At 38.9% G+C, this 21065-nt stretch overlaps 1 protein-coding gene across 1 annotated transcript in view; it reads left to right on the top strand.

Annotated features, from left to right (window-relative positions):
• Positions 1-4468: 4468 nt before the first annotated feature.
• Positions 4469-21065, top strand: part of NEK8 (NIMA related kinase 8) — a 196830-nt gene continuing 180233 nt past the window's right edge. The window contains exons 1-2 of the mRNA XM_053706189.1: positions 4469-4534; positions 12283-12488. Coding sequence (XP_053562164.1) covers positions 4470-4534; positions 12283-12488 — 271 coding nt within the window. The 5' untranslated portion in view covers position 4469. The remainder of the gene's footprint in view (positions 4535-12282; positions 12489-21065) is intronic.

Genomic DNA, 21065 nt, shown 5'->3' with positions numbered 1-21065 from the left:
TTATTGTTCAATAAATAGTGTTCTCACTGTTGCAATAAATGTTATGTCAAATTATCTACAGTTAACATTGGCTTTGGTACTAATAAGCAAAGTAGACAGATAAAGTGTTTCATATCACTTTCATTACAGCAAAAAATACACTGCCACCAAATGACATGCCCCTTAATCTGCAGCTCATGGTACAGCCAATATATGCCCAGCAAACCTGCACTGACTCTGGAATTATAGCAACACATCTCTTGCCTACAATAACCAGTTCTGATTGGATAAATGTGTTATTTAATAAATACAGATTATCTGTTAGTATTCATGTATTGATTTACATTTTGTAGTTGAATTTCTTTATACATGGTATTGATTAAAGGAATAGTATAGTCAAAATTAAACTTTCATGATTCAGATAGAGCATGCAAGTTAAAGTAACTTTCTAATTTACTCCTCTTATCATTTTTTCTTCGTCCTCTTACTATCTTTATTTGAAAAAGCAAGATTGTAAGCTTAGGAACCAGCCCATTTTCGGTTCAGCAACTGTCTAAGTGTAGCCACCAATCAGTAAGCGCTACCCAGGTGCTGAACCAAAAATGGACTAGCTCCTAAGCTTATATTCTTGCTTTTTCAAATAAAGATACCAAAAGAACAGAGAAAAATTGATAATGGGAGTAAATTAGAAAGATCCCTACAATTGCATGCGCTATCTGAATCATTAAAGTTTAATTTTGACTAGACTATCCCTTTAAGCACCCATAATCTCTTTATTTTTCGTTAAAGTGAATGTAAATTTTGATGCTAAAGTGCCCGGTTTTTAAAAAATTCGATTAAGCAGCTACAGCCCCCAAGACCCATCGTTGCAAAGGTCATCGCCTAACCTTTCCAACAGTGTAAGTCTTGGGAATGTGAAGAAAAAAAAAGTAAACATTTTTTAAATAAAACAAAACAAAACAAAAACTTAAAAAAGCTTAGCACCCAGATGGGAAAGTGCTTAGCACTCAAAGGGTTAAAGTGCCCCTGTTTTTAATCGAATTATTAAAAACCGGGCATTTTAGCATTAAAATTTGCATTCACTTTAACAATATGTATATTGTGCATATGAAAAAGCACAATTTAAACTTGAAAAAAATGTTACATTAAAGCGATTTATTTTGTAAGGAGAGGAAAGCGGTTAAAAGAGATACATATGGATGTTTGCACTCTCTATGTAAATGTAAAACTATTTTATGTAATCATTGTACATAGCAGAACTGCTAAATATTAATATTATGTTGAAATTAAAGAGACATTAAATCCCATATTTTTCTTTTGTGATAGAGCAAGCACTTGTAAAAATCTTTCTAATTCTATTATCGTATTTTCTTTTTTCTTTTGTTGAAAAGCAGGGGCGTAAGCTCAGGAGCGTGCACATATCTGAAGAACTATATGGCAGCAGTTTTACAAGAATGTTATCTATTTGCAAAAGCATTAGATGGCAGCAATATATCCTGCCATGTAATGCTACAGACACCCACCTATCTCTTCAACAAAGAAAATAAGTCAATTGGAAACTTTTTTAAAAAAATGATATGCTCTGTCTGAATCACAAAAAACATTTTTAAGCTTCATATATATTTAAATTATATATATCTGAAATACTCCAAATACAAGTCTATTTATTCATTTTAATAGTAATAAGAAAATGTCTCGCTCTATTTGCATTTAATTGGAATATGAGAGCGACATTTTTTCTTTCATGATTCAGATAGAGCAGAGCTTCTTAAACTTTTTCCACTCACGACCCATTTTCGCGAGAGAAATTTTTACGTGACCCCGGATATATATAAAATAAGTATACAAATCAAACACTTACTGATAATAAATCATACTCATACTCGCCCCTTCATGCTCATACTCCCCCCTTCCATGCTCACTCCCCTGCCCCTTCCATACTCCCCCTTAATACTGCCCCATTCACCCTCATACTCCCCCCTTCAATGCTCATACTCCCCCCTTCCATGTTTACTCCCCTGCACCTTCCATACTCTCCCTTCATATTCATACCCCCTTCCATACTCATACTCCCACTTCATACTCATACTCGCCCCTTCATGCTCATACTCCCCCCTTCCATGCTCACTCCCCTGCACCTTCCATAGTCTCCCTTCATATTCATACCCCCTTCCATACTCATACTCCCACTTCATACTCATACTCGCCCCTTCATGCTCATACTCCCCCTTCCATGTTTACTCCCCTACACCTTCCATACTCTCCCTTCATATTCATACCCCCTTCCATACTCATACTCCCACTTCATACTCATACTCCCCCCTTCCATGTTTACTCCCCTGCACCTTCCATACTCTCCCTTCATATTCATACCCTCTTCCATACTCATACTCTCCCTTCATATTCATACCCCCTTCCATACTCATACTCCCACTTCATACTCATACTCCCCCTTCATATTCATACCCCCTTCCATACTCATACTCCCCCTTCATATTCATACCCCGCTTCCATGCTCATACCCTCCATTCCATACTCATACTTCCCCTTCATACTCCCCCTTTTCATGCGTATACTCCGCCCTTCCATGCTCAATGCCCTTTCCATACTCCCCCTTCATATTGATACCCTCTTCCATGCTCATACCCTCCCTTCCATACTTATACCCCCCATTCCATGCTCACTGCCCCTTCTATACTCCCACTTCATATTCATACCCCCTTCCATTCTCATACCCTCCCTCCCATGCTTATACCTCCTATCCATCTTTCAGTGCTCAGACTAACCCCCCATCCTTTCAGCTCCTTCTCTCCCCCCCTCTTGTATGCCCATACCTGCTGGGCAAGGACCTTCTCTGCAGGGCTCCCTCTTCTCTCCTGAGCAGCACAGTGCGCTGGGAGGAAGTGACATATGATCACTTCCTCCCAGCGCTGCCACAGAGGAGGGAGTTCTGGGAGGAAGCAGGCAGCCGGCCAGCGCTTGAAGTGTGTTCCCTGTGCAATGACACAGGTCGCACACCCCTAAGACCGGCCTTAAGATTGCGGGCGTTTTAATAGCGCAGCACGATAAAATATGGAATCAGGAGTCCCCTTCTTACTTGGGCCTTCCTGAACTTTTTGTGACCCCCACAAATTAGGGTTAGAAAGCTGTGAGAAAGAGGATATATGTTTGTAAACAGCTTTAGAATTTACTTTTGTTATAAATTTTGCTTAAAGGGACACTGAACCCCAATTTTTTATTTTGTGATTCAGATAGAACATGCAATTTTAAGCAACTTTCTAATTTACTCCTATTATCAATTTTTCTTCATTCTCTTGCTATCTTTATTTGAAAAAGAAGGCATCTAAGCCATTTTGTTTGGACTCTGGACAGCACATTTTTATTGGTGGATGAATTTATCCACCAATCAGCAAGAACAACCCAGGTTGTTCACCAAAAATGGGCCGGCATCTAAACTTACATTTTTGCATTTCAAATAAAGACACCAAGAGAATGAAGAAAATTTGATAATAGGAGTAAATTAGAAAGTTGCTTAAAAAGTCATGCTCTATCTGAATCACAAAAGAAAAAATTTGGGATCAGTGTCCCTTTAATTATCTTGGTATTCCTTGTTGAAGGAGCAGCAAAGCACTACTGGAAGCTAGTTGAGCACATCAGTTGAGGCTTGAGCCAATCACAATAGGCATGTGCAACTACCAATTAGCAGCTAGCTCCCAACTCCTGAGCCCACCTTTGTATGCTTTACAACTAAGGATACCAAGAGAACGAAGCATATTAGATAAAATAAGTAAATTGGAAAGTTGTTTAAAATTGTATGCTCAATCTGAATTATGAAACAAAAAAATGTGTTTCATTTCACTTTGTTTTTTTTTTTCTTTTTAAAAAATGCTTACTTATGATTATTGGGATACAAAAATTATGTCACTGTTTAATAACTTTCAATTTTGGAAAAGTGACGTATCTAATTGTAAAAAAATATATCATCATCTGACAGATTGTATATAATTCCCCCCCGGGCACACACATACACAAACCACCACAAGATGATCACCTGAAGAAAGTAAACTCTTTGGCTGGATGGTCACACTAAAAAAAGTCTAACGCTGTTTCTTTTTTTTTCTTTAGCTCTTTTTAGAGTGAAAGCGTTTACACATACTACTGACTGAAGATGATAATTCAGATAATAATGATTGTCAGGCATAACTCTATTAAATACTTTAGTTTCGGAACATCATATTTTATATCTACTTTAATTAGAAAAAAACAACAACTAATTCACATGTTTATGTTTGACTAATTTGTTTTAGTTGCCCACTACACGCACCGTTAAATACACACTGCGGACCCATTTCCCCTTTATTGCTGAAAACAACCAGTGGTTGTGGTATGAATGTAGCGGGATATCTGCGCATCAGGACCACCTTAACTTGTCCACACTAAGCCGCCATACCAATCCCCGGAAGTGTAACCATGGAAACTCAATGAAGTTTATGCCAAGGGGCAGTAAAATGGAGAAATACCAGAAAATCCGGGTGGTCGGCCGAGGGGCTTTTGGGTGAGATTATAATCAACAATAGTATATTAGTAGTCGCATTTTAGTAGTTAGTAGGGATTAGCTGTGTGTGCAGTACGCGTTTAACTCTTTCGGTACCCTACTGGATTTAGATTACAGTGTAGGACCAGCTGATTAACTACAGTAGTAACATGGAGACTGGAAGAAAGAGTGGGAGTATGAGTTTTTTTTAATAGTCTGCGTGATATCTGTGTTTTGTTACCTGCTGTCTCCTTATTTGTTTATTAATTAATACAGGGCCATTTACCTTGACATTGTTTATTATAATTAATTATTGTGTATATTTTGAACTAGGCGTGTAGGATTAATGGGGAGCAGCAAATTATATAGGTAATTATTAATGGTTGACTAGTAGAGGTAGATGACCCCCTCCTTTCATCCCTAACCTCTGGTCGTGAAAAATACATGAGGCAATCATGGGCTGAAATTGTTGGGATCAGGGTTCACAAGGCTGCATATTTCACTGTGCCTAGGGCAGCACTAAAAATAAATACACTAGTGTGACTAATAATCTAATAATCACAATGTCTGTATCAGGAACACAAACACCAAGGTCAGTGTCGATGATGCTGCGGTTAGTGCTGCAAACTGCAGCTTTGACTAGACTGGACCTTTATGTTCAAACCAGCATTCTATGTTACACACATTTTCAAATGCTAATACCAATAAAACCCTTTAAAGTGACAATAAACATTCAAAATTATTCAGTTTTGCTTAAAAAAACTTTTCTTTAAAGCATGTAATATTTCGTCATTTGAAATTACATTTTATGTTCTCCAGGCTGCCCACAAACCTACTTACAGAGGTGGACTATTCAGCCATTAGAGTTAATCAGCGAATGCTCACTGTTTGGATTACACGTGCACAGTAGTCACAGCTAGCTCTATTAATGTATACAGTAGATTGAGATGCTTACTGCATTACAATTCACCAATTTAATTGTGAGACTGCATTTTTAAAGTTTGTGCTAGTGAGAATATTTTAACCCCATAGATCTAAACTAGCTTATCAGATCACACAAAGCAAACGGAAACCTGAAAGGGTATCCTAAGGGGGCTCACCATTCAAAATAAAGCAACAAGTGTGCACAAAAAAAAATGTTAATACGTTGTGAGGATGTTTAAATGTAAAAAAATTAAAAATAATTAAAAGGTGTAAAAGTCAATCATGTGCTGAAATTGAAGTCAGGAAAAACATTTTGTGCCAGTCACAATGTTTGTTAAAGTTCGCCAACGGATGACACAGAGGTTTGTGTTCCTCTCAAAGTGGAATGAAAAGTAGAAAGCTGCTCCGCTTTAGAACCCGGTGTGTGGGGCAATCTGTAAAACTGAAGACAAAGAAAGAGGGTGCCTCATAGTGTATATCATACATGTAAACGTACAGATGATGTAAGGCTCACCAGATATCGTTGCACTGTGCTGTGACTGGTGCTTGAGAGCAGGCTAGCACTTTCAGCGGCTAGTACACTGGTAAACGATCCCAGATTGTGATAGGAGAAACTCCAGAGGTCTCCAACTGGTTTTCCAGCAGGCAAAATAGTTAACACGGATTTGTGAAAACAAATACTGAACCAGGTCAGCGTATGAAACAACTTCTAAAAAGGTATAATAAAAACAATGCTTTATTCTCTTTGCAACGCGTTTCACGACCAGTACAACGGTCATTTCATCAGGCAATAAAAAAACAAACAAATACAAAATAGCTTCATTGGCAACATTATATACACATGATTTAATTAAAAACAGGAAGTTGTAATTAAAAAAAAAAACAATGAAACACCAAATGTTAATCACATGTGATTTGTTTACTTGGTGTCAAAGCTTTCATTTAAAAGATTACCGATTAATTCACAAGTAATGGCATTTGCTTCATCTTAGTGATCTTGATTAAAAATATATCATTAATGCATAATCTGCATGATGTTTCCAAAGGTGAAAATAAAATAAGATACAGTTTCAAATGTGTGCTTTGTGGTCTAATTTCTTTATGTAAATTATTGATTTGTTTCGCTAGCTAAGCTAGGGGAAAATGTGGAATAGAAGCATAAGTCCAATATAATATATGTCAAAAGATGATCAGTTATACTGACCTTACTATGTTTTATTAGACATATATAGCTCAATTAAGAAACAGTGTCATGCAACTTGTTGGTGTATATGTTTATATAAAGTTTATAATGTGATACAATGAATTTATTTATTAATCTGGATAAATGTATCCACATGTGTATGTAAAAGGTCCAAAAGGCGTACGTTTATCCATATTTGAAATATGATGCAATGAATTTATTTTTAATACTGTATGAATAAATATATCCACAGCTATATGTGAAAGGTCTAATAGGCGCAGATAGGTCCACACAAGCAATTGCTTGAGAATGTGTTTATGGATCATATATTTCTGTACAAATAATGTGAAATGGGAATTGAAAAATGCTGATAGATGTCATTTAACTAGTAGTTGTCTCTGTCTGACTGTGTTCTTCTCTTTGTGTGTTATGAAATGTGGTAAGAACAATAGAGTGAGGATGATGTTTCAGAACAAATGTCTATGTAATCCTTATCAGTGGATTAGCCACACATTTGCTAATTCCATTAATCTAATAAAACATCTTTTAGGTAAATAACAAGACAAATGATAATCTGCATTTGTCTTGTTATTTACCTAAAAGATGTTTTATTGGATTCATGGAATTAGCAAATCTGTATATTGATGTGTGCATATGTAATAGTATAATAGTAGTAGTGTCTTAATGGGCAATACTCTTTTAAATCAGAACAAATACGTTATGTGATGGGAAATTTTGGTTGGAGATCTAAATGATAGGTTGTAAAACTGGAATGTATTGTCCATAAAAAAACAATGTACAGCTTAATAGTGGATTTTGAAATATGTAATGTCTGTAAAGATCCAATATATCAGGCAAATGACAATTTGGAAAATTCTATGTGATGGTGTATTCATTATGTGTGAGTAGTATAGAAAAGAAGAAAAATGATATTATGAGGTGTGTGTGTGTGTGTGTGTGGGGGGGGAGTTAAAATAATAGAGTGTAACCAATTGAATGCTGCTAGATCAAGGTTGGAATTGAGACCTGAGGGATAAAGAGTTCTCAACTTGAAAATCCAAAAAGTTTCTCGTTGTCGTAATCTTGTTAGTCTATTATAGTCAGATGATTTAGGAATATGATCAATGGGTAAAAATTTATATATAAGTGTATTACTGTTATGGCTTTTTAGACAGTGGTTGGGGATACTGTGTTTAATTTTGACCTTTTTACAGTTTTTACAATTTCGATAATGTTCACCCCATCTCGTTCTGATCTTTCTAGAGGTACGGCCTACATATTGCAGGCCGCATATACATTTTATTAAATAAATAAGAAGTTGGATTCACAATTATAAAATCCAGAAATGGGAAATCTTTCACCTGTGACAGTGGATGTAAAGGTTTTTTTTCCCGATTTGATGAATTTGCAAGAATTTCACCAATTTTTTCCACATTTGTATATACCCTTAAGGCCAAAAATGCAATTTTTGGTAAGTTTGTGATTCTGTGTTCCATAACTGACATGTTTATCTCTTTTGCTGGGGCCAATTTATTTCTCAAAGTGTGCGGTCTTCTATATACCATTCTTGGTTTCTCACTAATGATGTTTCTAAGAATGGGGTCTCTTTGGATGATGTGCCAATGTTTGTTTAATGTATTCTGTATTTTGTGGTAGTCATTATTGTATTGTGTGATAAACATTATGTCTCTACCATTGGTATCTGCCTTGGATCTATTGCATTGTTTAGGATTTGCTTGGAGAATGGTTGTCCTATCCAAATTTTTGGCTTTATTTAATGCCTGGTCTAGTAAGTGTGTGGGATAGCCTTTTTCTAAGAATCTCTGGTATAATTCTTGAACTTGCTCAAAGTACCAGAGAATATTTAGCATTTTTGCTATTACTCCATTTAAACAGAAATAGAGCCTGTTTTGTTTATTTACCTATGGAATATATATATATATATATATATATATATATATATACACAGGGAGTGCAGAATTATTAGGCAAGTTGTATTTTTGAGGATTAATTTTATTATTGAACAACAACCATGTTCTCAATGAACCCAAAAAACTCATTAATATCAAAGCTGAATAGTTTTGGAAGTAGTTTTTAGTTTGTTTTTAGTTATAGCTATTTTAGGGGGATATCTGTGTGTGCAGGTGACTATTACTGTGCATAATTATTAGGCAACTTAACAAAAAACAAATATATACCCATTTCAATTATTTATTTTTACCAGTGAAACCAATATAACATCTCAACATTCACAAATATACATTTCTGACATTCAAAAACAAAACAAAAACAAATCAGTGACCAATATAGCCACCTTTCTTTGCAAGGACACTCAAAAGCCTGCCATCCATGGATTCTGTCAGTGTTTTGATCTGTTCACCATCAACATTGCGTGCAGCAGTAACCATAGACTCCCAGACACTGTTCAGAGAGGTGTACTGTTTTCCCTCCTTGTAAATCTCACATTTGATGATGGACCACAGGTTCTCAATGGGGTTCAGATCAGGTGAACAAGGAGGCCATGTCATTAGATTTTCTTCTTTTATACCCTTTCTTGCCAGCCACGCTGTGGCGTACTTGGACGCGTGTGATGGAGCATTGTCCTGCATGAAAATCATGTTTTTCTTGAAGGATGCAGACTTCTTCCTGTACCACTGCTTGAAGAAGGTGTCTTCCAGAAACTGGCAGTAGGACTGGGAGTTGAGCTTGACTCCATCCTCAACCCGAAAAGGCCCCACAAGCTCATCTTTGATGATACCAGCCCAAACCAGTACTCCACCTCCACCTTGCTGGCGTCTGAGTCGGACTGGAGCTTTCTGCCCTTTACCAATCCAGCCACGGGCCCATCCATCTGGCCCATCAAGACTCACTCTCATTTCATCAGTCCATAAAACCTTAGAAAAATCAGTCTTGAGATATTTCTTGGCCCAGTCTTGACGTTTCAGCTTGTGTGTCTTGTTCAGTGGTGATCGTCTTTCAGCCTTTCTTACCTTGGCCATGTCTCTGAGTATTGCACACCTTGTGCTTTTGGGCACTCCAGTGATGTTGCAGCTCTGAAATATGGCCAAACTGGTGGCAAGTGGCATCTTGGCAGCTGCACGCTTGACTTTTCTCAGTTCATGGGCAGTTATTTTGCGCCTTGGTTTTTCCACAAGCTTCTTGCGACCCTGTTGACTATTTTGAATGAAACGCTTGATTGTTCGATGATCACGCTTCAGAAGCTTTGCAATTTTAAGAGTGCTGCATCCCTCTGCAAGATATCTCACTATTTTTGACTTTTCTGAGCCTGTCAAGTCCTTCTTTTGACCCATTTTGCCAAAGGAAAGGAAGTTGCCTAATAATTATGCACACCTGATATAGGGTGTTGATGTCATTAGACCACACCACTTCTCATTACAGAGATGCACATCACCTAATATGCTTAATTGGTAGTAGGCTTTTGAGCCTATACAGCTTGGATTAAGACAACATGCATAAAGAGGATGACGTGGTCAAAATACTCATTTGCCTAATAATTCTGCACTCCCTGTTTGTAATTTAGTGTAGGGTAGGGCTTTTTTATTTTGGGGGGCTTTTTATTTTGTTAGGGGGGTTAGAGTAGGTGTAATTAGTTTAAAAATCTTGTAATTATTTTATTATTTTCTGTAATTTAGTGTTTTTTTTCCCCCCGTACTTTAGATATTTTTTTTAAATTGTAATTCATTGTATTTAGTTTAGGTAATTAATTTAATTATAGTGTAGTGTTAGGTGTAATTGTAACTTAGGTTAGGTTTTATTTTACAGGTAAATTTGTCTTTATTTTAAAGGGATACTGAACCCAAATTTTTTCTTTCATGATTCAGATAGAGCATGCAATTTTAAGCAACTTTCTAATTTACTTCTGTTATCAATTTTTCTTCGTTCTCTTGCTATCTTTATTTGAAAAAGAAGGCATCTAAGCTAAGGAGCCAGCAAATGTTTGATTCAGATCCATGGACAGCACTTGTTTATTGGTGCTGTCCAATCAGCAAGGACAACCCAGGTTGTTCACCAAAATTGGGCCTGCATCTAAAATTACATTCTTGGCTTTGCCATTGTTTTTGGCAATTAAAAGGCCGCTAAATGCAGCTGCGCACCACACTTCTGAAATTCCTGGCACTGAAGGGGTTAATCAGGTAGCTTGTAAAGTTAATTTTGGCTGTAGTGTAGAGATTACTGTCTTATCTGACACCTCCCACTCCCTGATCCCTCTTGATCCCTCCCAAACAGCTCTCTTCCCTCGTTCACCCTCCACTAGTCACTACCATCTTAGGTACTGGCAGACAGTCTGCAAGAATGCAGTTTAGGGATATTATTATTATTTATGTATTTATTTTTAATTTCTGTACTGTAGGGAACCATCAGCCCCCAAACAGCTCTCTAACCCTCCCCCCCTCCCACTGATAGCTGCCATCTTTTTTACTGGAAAATTAACTTTTTTTTTTTTTTTATAAATAAAATTATTTTTTTCCCCTGTAGTATAGCAGCTCCCCTCCCTCTTCAAGATCCCCCTTTTTCTGTAGCATAGGGTCCCCCTCCAGCTGAATTTTCTCCATAGAATAGAGCCAAATCCTTCCCTCTCCCTGTTGTAATTTTTTTCTGTAGCGTAGTGAATCCCACCCCTCCTCCATTGGGCCGATCCACCTCCTTCCTTCTATCCAACTGCTCCCACTCGGCACCAACGATGATCGTTACATAGAGTGACACAGACAGGGTCACTCTCTGTAGTGATCGGCGATCTGTTGTCATATATTAAGGGAGCACGATTAAACCTGAAATATGCATGAGAGGATTTCAGTTTTTGCACCTTTTGCAATATACTTTTATTAGAAGCATTCTGTCAAACACTGTTTAAAGGGACAGTATACACTCATTTTCATATAACTGCATGTAATAGACACTACTATAAAGAATAGGATGCACAGATACGGATATAAAAATCCAGTATAAAACTGTTTAAAAACTTACTTAGAAACTCTCAGTTTAGCTCTGTTGAAAAGGTAGTTGGAAAGCCCTCTGCAAGTGGGTAATAAGACCCCCCCCCCTTCTTTTGCACATGAAAAGACCCTTTACACAAAAAGGAGCAAGCTGGAGAAGGTAGCTGACGGTATTCTCATAAAACTTTGGAGCTTGGTTAGAAGTTTGAAAATCAGAGCAATGTTATTTAAAAATAAGCAAAACTATAGATTTAAAAAAATAAATAAATGATGGGCTATATAAATAGATCATCTACAAAACATTTATGCAAAGAAAAAATGAGTGTATAATGTCCCTTGAAGTAGCAAATGCATATAGCGCATGCCATATGAATCAACATTCAAATACTACACCAGGACTTCTATAATGCGAATGAAGTCATTGTAAACCACTTGTCCTCTGAGCTGGCCACTATTATATAAGGATTTACAGGGTATATACAACATATGTGCGTATGATGGTGAAATGGTGACCGCTTTTACTAGATGCATTTTTATGGTCTTTTCATTAAGAGACAACTACACAGCTTTGCATTACATGTATTATGTCCCTTCAAAATAGAGCGCTGGGATGAAGTGGGAGTTTTCAGTATTAACTGGAATAAATGAATATATTTGCACTTATCCAGCTTTCAGTATCACATTATAACATTGCACTTTGGTCTTAGGATTGTACACTTGTGTCTGCGAAAAGCTGACCAGAAGTTGGTTATCATAAAACAGATACCTGTGGAACAGATGACCAAAGATGAACGTCTTGCGGCACAGAATGAATGTCAAGTGCTGAAGCTTCTCAGTCACCCAAACATTATTGAATATTATGAAAACTTCCTGGAAGACAAGGCCCTAATGATCGTCATGGAATATGCACCTGGTAAGCTGCACAGTTCAGTGTCTAGTCGTTTGGGAGTTTCTGTGTTTCAGCACTGATATGATGATTTAGAAATAGTTATATATGTCTTTATATTTACATTGAAGTGCAGCCTTAATGAAAGAACCATTAAAGAATTGCATAGTAAAAAGACAATTCAATAACACTTTGAATTAGATTTTTTTCTGACAAATTTCAAAGTCTCCTTTCCTTTCCCTGTCCCTTCTGACTATGTGACAGACATCAGCGATTCACAAACTTATTTACGTCTATACTGTGAACTGCTCATGCTTAGTAGGAGCTGGTGCCTCAGAAAGTGTGTGCATAAAAAGACTGAGCATCACTTGATAATGGAAGTTAAAATTACGTACTCAGTCTGTTTAATTAAATATTAATTTTGTCTTTCACGTCCCTTTAAATTATTTGTTAATGATATAGTGTAATGAATCACCAAGATGTTCTTCGTAGATGAATTAAAGGATTTTTAACCCCTTAAAGGGACATTAAACCCATAATCTTCTATCATGAGTCAGAGCGTACCATTTTAAACAACTTTTCACTTTACTTCTTTTATCTAATTTGCTTCATTCTTTTGGTATCCTTGTTGAAAAGCATACCTAGATAGTCTCAAGAGCTGTGAGCTAGTTGCTTATTGGTGGCTGCTTTTTATATCTCTTATCATTGGCTTACCGATGTGTTCAAATAGCTCCATTTGAAGAACGATAAGTAACACTACAGTAGATCAAGGTAGCCTAAGGCTAGCTAAAAACACAGGAGCTCCTAGGACTCCTCACCAATTCCCTAACGTCCCTAACATGTTTTGTCAAAACCGTTTTTTTTTCAAAGGGTGATCAGGACGTAGGGTTGTCGGCTATTTATGACGTATTTAGTCATACCCATTTTGGATGTGTCATCTTCTGATGGCTAATCCATTGGATATCAATGCCATCCTTGTGTTCAGCGTACTGAGCTAGTTTAATGGGATATGGTTACAATGTATATCAAATTATGGCAACAATATTATTCAGCGTATGTGTTTACATAGATCGTTACCAGACCATTCATATATAGAAATAGTTTGCAAAATCTATGATGATATTATGATCCACTGTGACTTTTAGTTATGGGAAGATTTGACTATATATCTTAAAGTGATACGAGTTAACCTTTATATTGACATAACATGATACTAGGAGTGTAAGTGACTGACTGTATCTGACAGTAAACTGTCAGGATGTGCATATAGGTAGTGGTGATAATATTCAATGTGTTCATGGGTGATAAAGTGAAATAATATTGTTGCCATAATTTGCTATACATTGTAACCATATCCCATTAAACTAGCTTAGTATGCTAAACACAAGGATGAAAAAGAAAACAAGAGCGCACCCACACTCTAAGAGTAAAAGTTTTCTCTTGTTAGGTGTATCCAGTCCACGGATCATCCATTACTTGTGGGATATTCTCCTTCCCAACAGGAAGTTGCAAGAGGATCACCCACAGCAGAGCTGCTATATAGCTCCTCCCCTAACTGCCATATCCAGTCATTCTCTTGCAAGCTCTCAACATAGCTGGAGGTAGTTAGAGGAAAGTGGTAAAATATAGTTAGTTTTTTCTTCAATCAAAAGTTTATTGTTTTTAAATGGTACCGGAGTGTACTATTTTATCTCAGGCAGTATTTAGAAGAAGAATCTGCCTGCGTTTTTCTATGATCTTAGCAGAAGTAACTAAGATCCACTGCCGTTCTCACATATGTCTGAGGAGTGAGGTAACTTCAGAGGGAGAGTGGCGTGCAGGGTATACTGCAATAAGGTATGTGCAGTTAAGTTTTTCTAGGGATGGAATTTGCTAGAAAATGCTGCTGATACCGGATTAATGTAAGTTAAAGCCTAAATACAGTGATTTAATAGCGACTAGTATCAGGCTTGCTATCAGAGGTATATACTCTGATTAATGTGCAATATAAAACGTTTGCTGGCATGTTTAATCGTTTTTATATATGCTTTGGTGATAAAACTTATTGGGGCCTAGTTTTTTCCACATGGCTGGCTTTATTTTTGCCTAGAAACAGTTTCCTGAGTCAGCGCCAAGAATGACGCAATAAAATGAAGCATTTTCAGCCCCCGCGAGCCTAACAGCCCACAGGGAAAAAATCAAATTTTAAGGTAAGAAAAAATGTTAAATTAAAATGCATTATCCCAAATATGAAACTGACTGTCTGAAAAATAAGGAAAGTTGAACATTCTGAGTCAAGGCAAATAAATGTTTGAATACATATATTTAGAACTTTATAAACAAAGTGCCCAACCATAGCTAGGAGTGTCACAAAAAATAAGACTTACTTACCCCAGGACACTCATCTACATATAGTAGATAGCCAAACCAGTACTGAAACGAGAATCAGTAGAGGTAATGGTATATATAAGAGTATATCGTCGATCTGAAAAGGGAGGTAAGAGATGAATCTCTACGACCGATAACAGAGAACCTATGAAATAGACCCCTTAGAAGGAGATCACTGCATTCAAATAGGCAATACTCCTCACATCCCTCTGACATTCACTGCACGCTGAGAGGAAAACCGGGCCCAACTTGCTGCGGAGCGCATATCAACGTAGAATCTAGCACAAACTTACTTCACCACCTCCATCGGAGGCAAAGTTTGTAAAACTGAATTGTGGGTGTGGTGAGGGGTGTATTTATAGGCATTTTGAGGTTTGGGAAACTTTGCCCCTCCTGGTAGGAATGTATATCCCATACGTCACTAGCTCATGGACTCTTGCTAATTACATGAAAGAAAGTTACAGTTGGTGCAGTTAAAATTACAAACTGTGACATTCAGCTTCCCTCAGCAGTCCCCTGCATGCTATAGGACATCTCTGAAGGGCTCAAAAGACTTCAAAAGTAGGAGCTGTGGCAGTTGTTATGACTGTTTAAAAAACATATTTTTCGTTTTGTTAATCTGTTTTTTGTATTAAGGGGTTAATCATCCATTTGCAAGTGGGTGCAATGCTCTGCTAACTTGTTACATACACTGTAAAAATTTCGTTAGTTTAACTGCCTTTTTTCAATGTTATTTCAAATTTTGGCAAAATTTGTTTCTCTTAAAGGCACAGTAACGTTTTTTTTATATTGCTTGTTAACTTGATTTAAAGTGTTTTCCAAGCTTGCTAGTCTCATTGCTAGTCTGTATAAACATGTCTGACATAGAGGAAACTCCTTGTTCATTATGTTTAAAAGCCATGGTGGGACCCCATAGGAGAATGTGTACTAAATGTATTGATTTCACTTTAAACAATAAAGTTCAGCTGTTATCTTTAAAAGAATTATCACCAGAGGATTCTGATGAGGGGGAAGTTATGCCGACTAACTCTCCCCACGTGTCGGACCCTTTGACTCCCGCTCAAGGGACTCACGCTAAAATGGCGCCAAGTACATCAAAGACGCCCATAGCGATTACTTTGCAGGACATGGCGGCAATCATGGATAATACCCTGTCAGCGGTATTAGCCAGACTGCCTGAATTCAGAGGAAAGCGCGATAGCTCTGGGGTTAGACGTAATACAGAGCGCGCAGATGTTTTAAGGCCCATGTCTGATACTGCGTCACAATATGCAGAAGCTGAGGAAGAGCTTCAGTCTGTGGGTGACGTCTCTGACTCGGGGAAACCTGATTCAGATATGTCTACTTTTAAATTTAAGCTTGAGATCCTCCGGGTGTTGCTTGGAGAGGTTTTAGCTGCTCTGAATGACTGTGACACAATTGCAGTGCCAGAGAAATTGTGTAGACTGGATAAATACTACGCGGTGCCGGTGTGTACTGACGTTTTTCCAATACCTAAAAGGTTTACAGAAATTATTACTAAGGAGTGGGACAGACCCGGTGTGCCGTTTTCCCCCCCTCCTATTTTTAGAAAAATGTTTCCAATAGACGCCACCACACGGGACTTATGGCAGACGGTCCCTAAGGTGGAGGGAGCAGTTTCTACTTTAGCAAAGCGTATTACTATCCCTGTCGAGGACAGTTGTGCTTTTTCAGATCCAATGGATAAAAAATTAGAAGGTTACCTTAAGAAAATGTTTATTCAACAAGGTTTTATCCTGCAGTCCCTTGCATGCATTGCTCCTGTCACTGCTGCTGCAGCGTTCTGGTTTGAGTCTCTGGAAGAGGCCTTTCAGACAGCTACTCCATTGACTGAAATACTTGACAAGCTTAGAACACTTAAGCTAGCTAATTCTTTTGTTTCTGATGCCATTGTTCATTTGACTAAACTAACGGCTAAGAATTCTGGATTCGCCATCCAGGCGCGTAGGGCGCTATGGCTTAAATCTTGGTCAGCTGACATGACTTCAAAGTCTAAATTACTTAACATTCCCTTCAAGGGGCAGACCCTATTCGGGCCTGGTTTGAAGGAAATTATTGCTGATATTACTGGAGGTAAGGGTCATACCCTTCCTCAGGACAGGGCCAAATCAAGGGCCAAACAGTCTAATTTTCGTGCTTTTCGAAACTTCAAGGCAGGTGCAGCATCAACTTCTGCTACACAACAAGAGGGAACTTTTGCGCAATCCAAGCCGGCCTGGAAATCTAACCAGGCCTGGAGCAAAGGCAAGCAGGCCAGAAAGCCTGCTGCTGCCTCTAAGACAGCATGAAGGAACGGCCCCCTATCCGGCAACGGATCTAGTAGGGGGCAGACTTTCTCTCTTCGCCCAGGCCTGGGCAAGAGATGTTCAGGATCCCTGGGCGTTGGAGATCATATCTCAGGGATATCTTCTGGACTTCAAAGCTTCCCCCCACAAGGGAGATTTCACCTTTCGAGATTATCTGTAAACCAGATAAAGAAAGAGGCATTCTTACGCTGTGTGCAAGACCTCCTAATAATGGGAGTGATCCATCCAGTTCCACCGATGGAACAAGGACAGGGATTTTATTCAAATCTGTTTGTGGTTCCCAAAAAAGAGGGAACCTTCAGACCAATTTTGGATCTAAAGATCTTTAACAAATTCCTCAGAGTTCCATCGTTCAAAATGGAAACTATTCGGACAATCCTACCAATGATCCAGGAGGGTCAGTACATGACCACAGTGGATTTGAAGGATGCTTACCTTCACATACCGATTCACAAAGATCATCATCGGTTCCTAAGGTTTGCCTTTCTAGACAGGCATTACCAGTTTGTGGCTCTTCCCTTCAGGTTAGCTACAGCCCCAAGAATTTTTACAAAGGTTCTGGGGTCTCTTCTGGCGGTCCTAAGACCACGGGGCATAGCAGTGGCCCCTTATCTAGACGACATCCTGATACAGGCGTCAAACTTCCAAATTGCCAAATCTCATACGGACATAGTGTTGGCATTTCTGAGGTCGCATGGGTGGAAAGTGAACGAGGGAAAGAGTTCTCTATCACCCCTCACAAGGGTTTCCTTCCTAGGAACTCTGATAGATTCTGTAGAAATGAAAATTTACCTGACGGAGTCCAGGTTATCAAAGCTTCTAAATTCCTGCTGTGTTCTTCACTACATTCCGCGCCCTTCATGGCTCAGTGCATGGAAGTGATTGGCTTAATGGTAGCGGCGATGGACATAGTGCCATTTGCGCGCCTACATCTCAGACCGCTGCAATTAGGCATGCTCAGTCAGTGGAATGGGGATTACACAGATTTGTCCCCTCTGCTAAATCTGGATCAAGAGACCAGAGATTCTCTTCTCTGGTGGCTATATCGGGTCCATCTGTCCAAAGGTATGACCTTTCGCAGGCCAGATTGGACAATTGTAACAACAGATGCCAGCCTTCTAGGTTGGGGTGCAGTCTGGAATTCCCTGAAGGCTCAGGGATCGTGGACTCAGGAGGAGAAACTCCTCCCAATAAATATTCTGGAGTTAAGAGCAATATTCAATGCTCTTCTAGCTTGGCCTCAGTTAGCAACCCTGAGGTTCATCAGATTTCAGTCGGACAACATCACGACTGTGGCTTACATCAACCATCAAGGGGGGACCAGGAGCTCCCTAGCGATGTTAGAAGTCTCTAAGATAATTCGCTGGTCAGAGACTCACTCTTGCCATCTATCAGCGATCCAAATCCCAGGTGTAGAGAACTGGGAGGCGGATTTTCTAAGTCGTCAGACTTTTCATCCGGGGGAGTGGGAACTCCATTCGGAGGTGTTTGCTTAATTGGTTCATCGTTGGGGCACACCAGAATTGGATCTCATGGCGTCTCGCCAGAACGCCAAGCTTCCTTGTTACGGATCCAGGTCCAGGGACCCAGAAGCGACGCTGATAGATGCTCTAGCGTGGTTCTTAAACCTGGCTTATGTGTTTCCACCGTTTCCTCTGCTCCCTCAACTGATTGCCAAAATCAAACAGGAGAGAGCATGGGTGATCTTAATCGCGCCTGCGTGGCCACGCAGGACCTGGTATGCAGACCTGGTGGACATGTCATCCTTTCCACCTTGGCCTCTGCCTCTGAGACAAGACCTTCTACTACAAGGTCCTTTCAATCATCCAAATCTAAGTTCTCTGAGACTGACTGCCTGGAGATTGAACGCTTGATTTTATCAATGCGTGGCTTCTCCGAGTCAGTCATTGATACCTTAATACAGGCACGAAAGCCTGTAACCAGGAAAATCTACCATAAGATATGGCGCAAATATCTTCATTGGTGTGAATCCAAGAATTACTCATGGAGTAAGGTTAGGATTCCTAGGATATTGTCCTTTTTCCAAGAGGGTTTGGATAAAGGATTATCAGCTAGTTCTTTAAAGGGACAGATTTCTGCTCTGTCTATCCTTTTGCACAAGCATCTGGCAGAGGTTCCAGACGTCCAGGCATTTTGTCAGGCTTTGGTTAGAATTAAGCCTGTGTTTAAACCGGTTGCTCCACCATGGAGCTTAAATTTGGTTCTTAAGGTTCTTCAAGGAGTTCCGTTTGAACCCCTTCATTCCATTGATATCAAACTTTTGTCTTGGAAAGTTCTGTTTTTGATCGCTATTTCCTCGGCTCGTAGAGTCTCTGAGTTATCAGCTTTACCATGTGATTCTCCTTATCTGATTTTCCATACAGATAAAGTAGTTCTGCGTACAAAACCTGGGTTTTTACCTAAGGTAGTTTCCAACAAGAATATCAATCAAGAGATTGTTGTTCCATCATTGTGTCCTAATCCTTCTTCAAAGAAGGAACGTCTTTTACATAATTTGGACATAGTCCGTGCTTTAAAGTTTTACTTACAAGCAACTAAAAATTTTCGTCAAACATCTTCCCTGTTTGTTGTTTACTCTGGACAGAGGAGAGGTCAAAAGGCTTCGGCAACCTCTCTTTCTTTTTGGCTTCGGAGCGTAATACGCTTAGCCTATGAGACTGCTGGACAGCAGTCCCCTGAAAGGATTACAGCTCATTCTACTAGAGCTGTGGCTTCCACCTGGGCCTTTAAAAATGAGGCTTCTGTTGGACAGATTTGCAAAGCGGCGACTTGGTCTTCGCTTCATACCTTTTCAAAATTTTACAAATTTGATACTTTTGCTTCTTCGGAGGCAATTTTTGGGAGAAAGGTTCTACAGGCAGTGGTCCCTTCCGTTTAAGTACCTGCCTTGTCCCTCCCTTCATCCGTGTACTTTAGCTTTGGTATTGGTATCCCACAAGTAATGGATGATCCATGGACTGGATACACCTAACAAGAGAAAACATAATTTATGCTTACCTGATAAATTTATTTCTCTTGTGGTGTATCCAGTCCACGGCCCGCCCTGTCCTTTTAAGGCAGGTCTAAATTTTAAACTACAGTCACCACTGCACCCTATGGTTTCTCCTTTTTCGGCTAGTTTCGGTCGAATGACTGGATATGGCAGTTAGGGGAGGAGCTATATAGCAGCTCTGCTGTGGGTGATCCTCTTGCAACTTCCTGTTGGGAAGGAGAATATCCCACAAGTAATGGATGATCCGTGGACTGGATACACCACAAGAGAAATAAATTTATCAGGTAAGCATAAATTATGTTTTTACAGGATTTAATAAGCGCAACACAAGAAGAATAAAACGTACAGGATTAAAAACAATTTGTGCAATAGTGAAACTATCACCGTGTTAGGCTCCCCCACGCTTCAGTGAAACAAATGGCAACCGGATTTGCTGACAGCTTGTAACATATGTTCAATGGATCCCTTAGCCTGTCAGAAGTTAGTAAGACTTCGGCTTGTGATCAATTACTGCAGCAGCCGGTCCAGTTTATCACAGCTTGTGTAAGGGGAAAAAGCCTCTGATGCCTCAATGCGTTTCCTCTGGTCTCCACCAGACTTTTTCAAGAGGTAATGTTACATTCTAACAAATTTTGCTGATTTAAATACAACTGATTCACACCTTGCCGGTATAGTTGTAGAAACAGGATTGGTCAGTGAAAATGTCCATCAAAGTGCCTGTGAGGTATAAGTACATTATTGGACATAAACACACCCACTAAACACCTAGAGTTCTTTAACCCCATCAGGACCGTGTTTAGCCTTGATGAAATTAGAAAAAATTATACCCTATTTTCACGGTGAACTTGCTGATAATTACAACAAAAGAATATTGACATAATATGAACAAAATAACAA

Source organism: Bombina bombina, chromosome 3 (genome assembly GCF_027579735.1).
Source record: "Bombina bombina isolate aBomBom1 chromosome 3, aBomBom1.pri, whole genome shotgun sequence".
NCBI classification, from domain to species: Eukaryota; Metazoa; Chordata; class Amphibia; order Anura; family Bombinatoridae; genus Bombina; species Bombina bombina.
The sequence above is the reverse complement of the archived record's forward strand: the minus strand, read 5'-3'. Positions and strand labels throughout refer to the sequence as shown.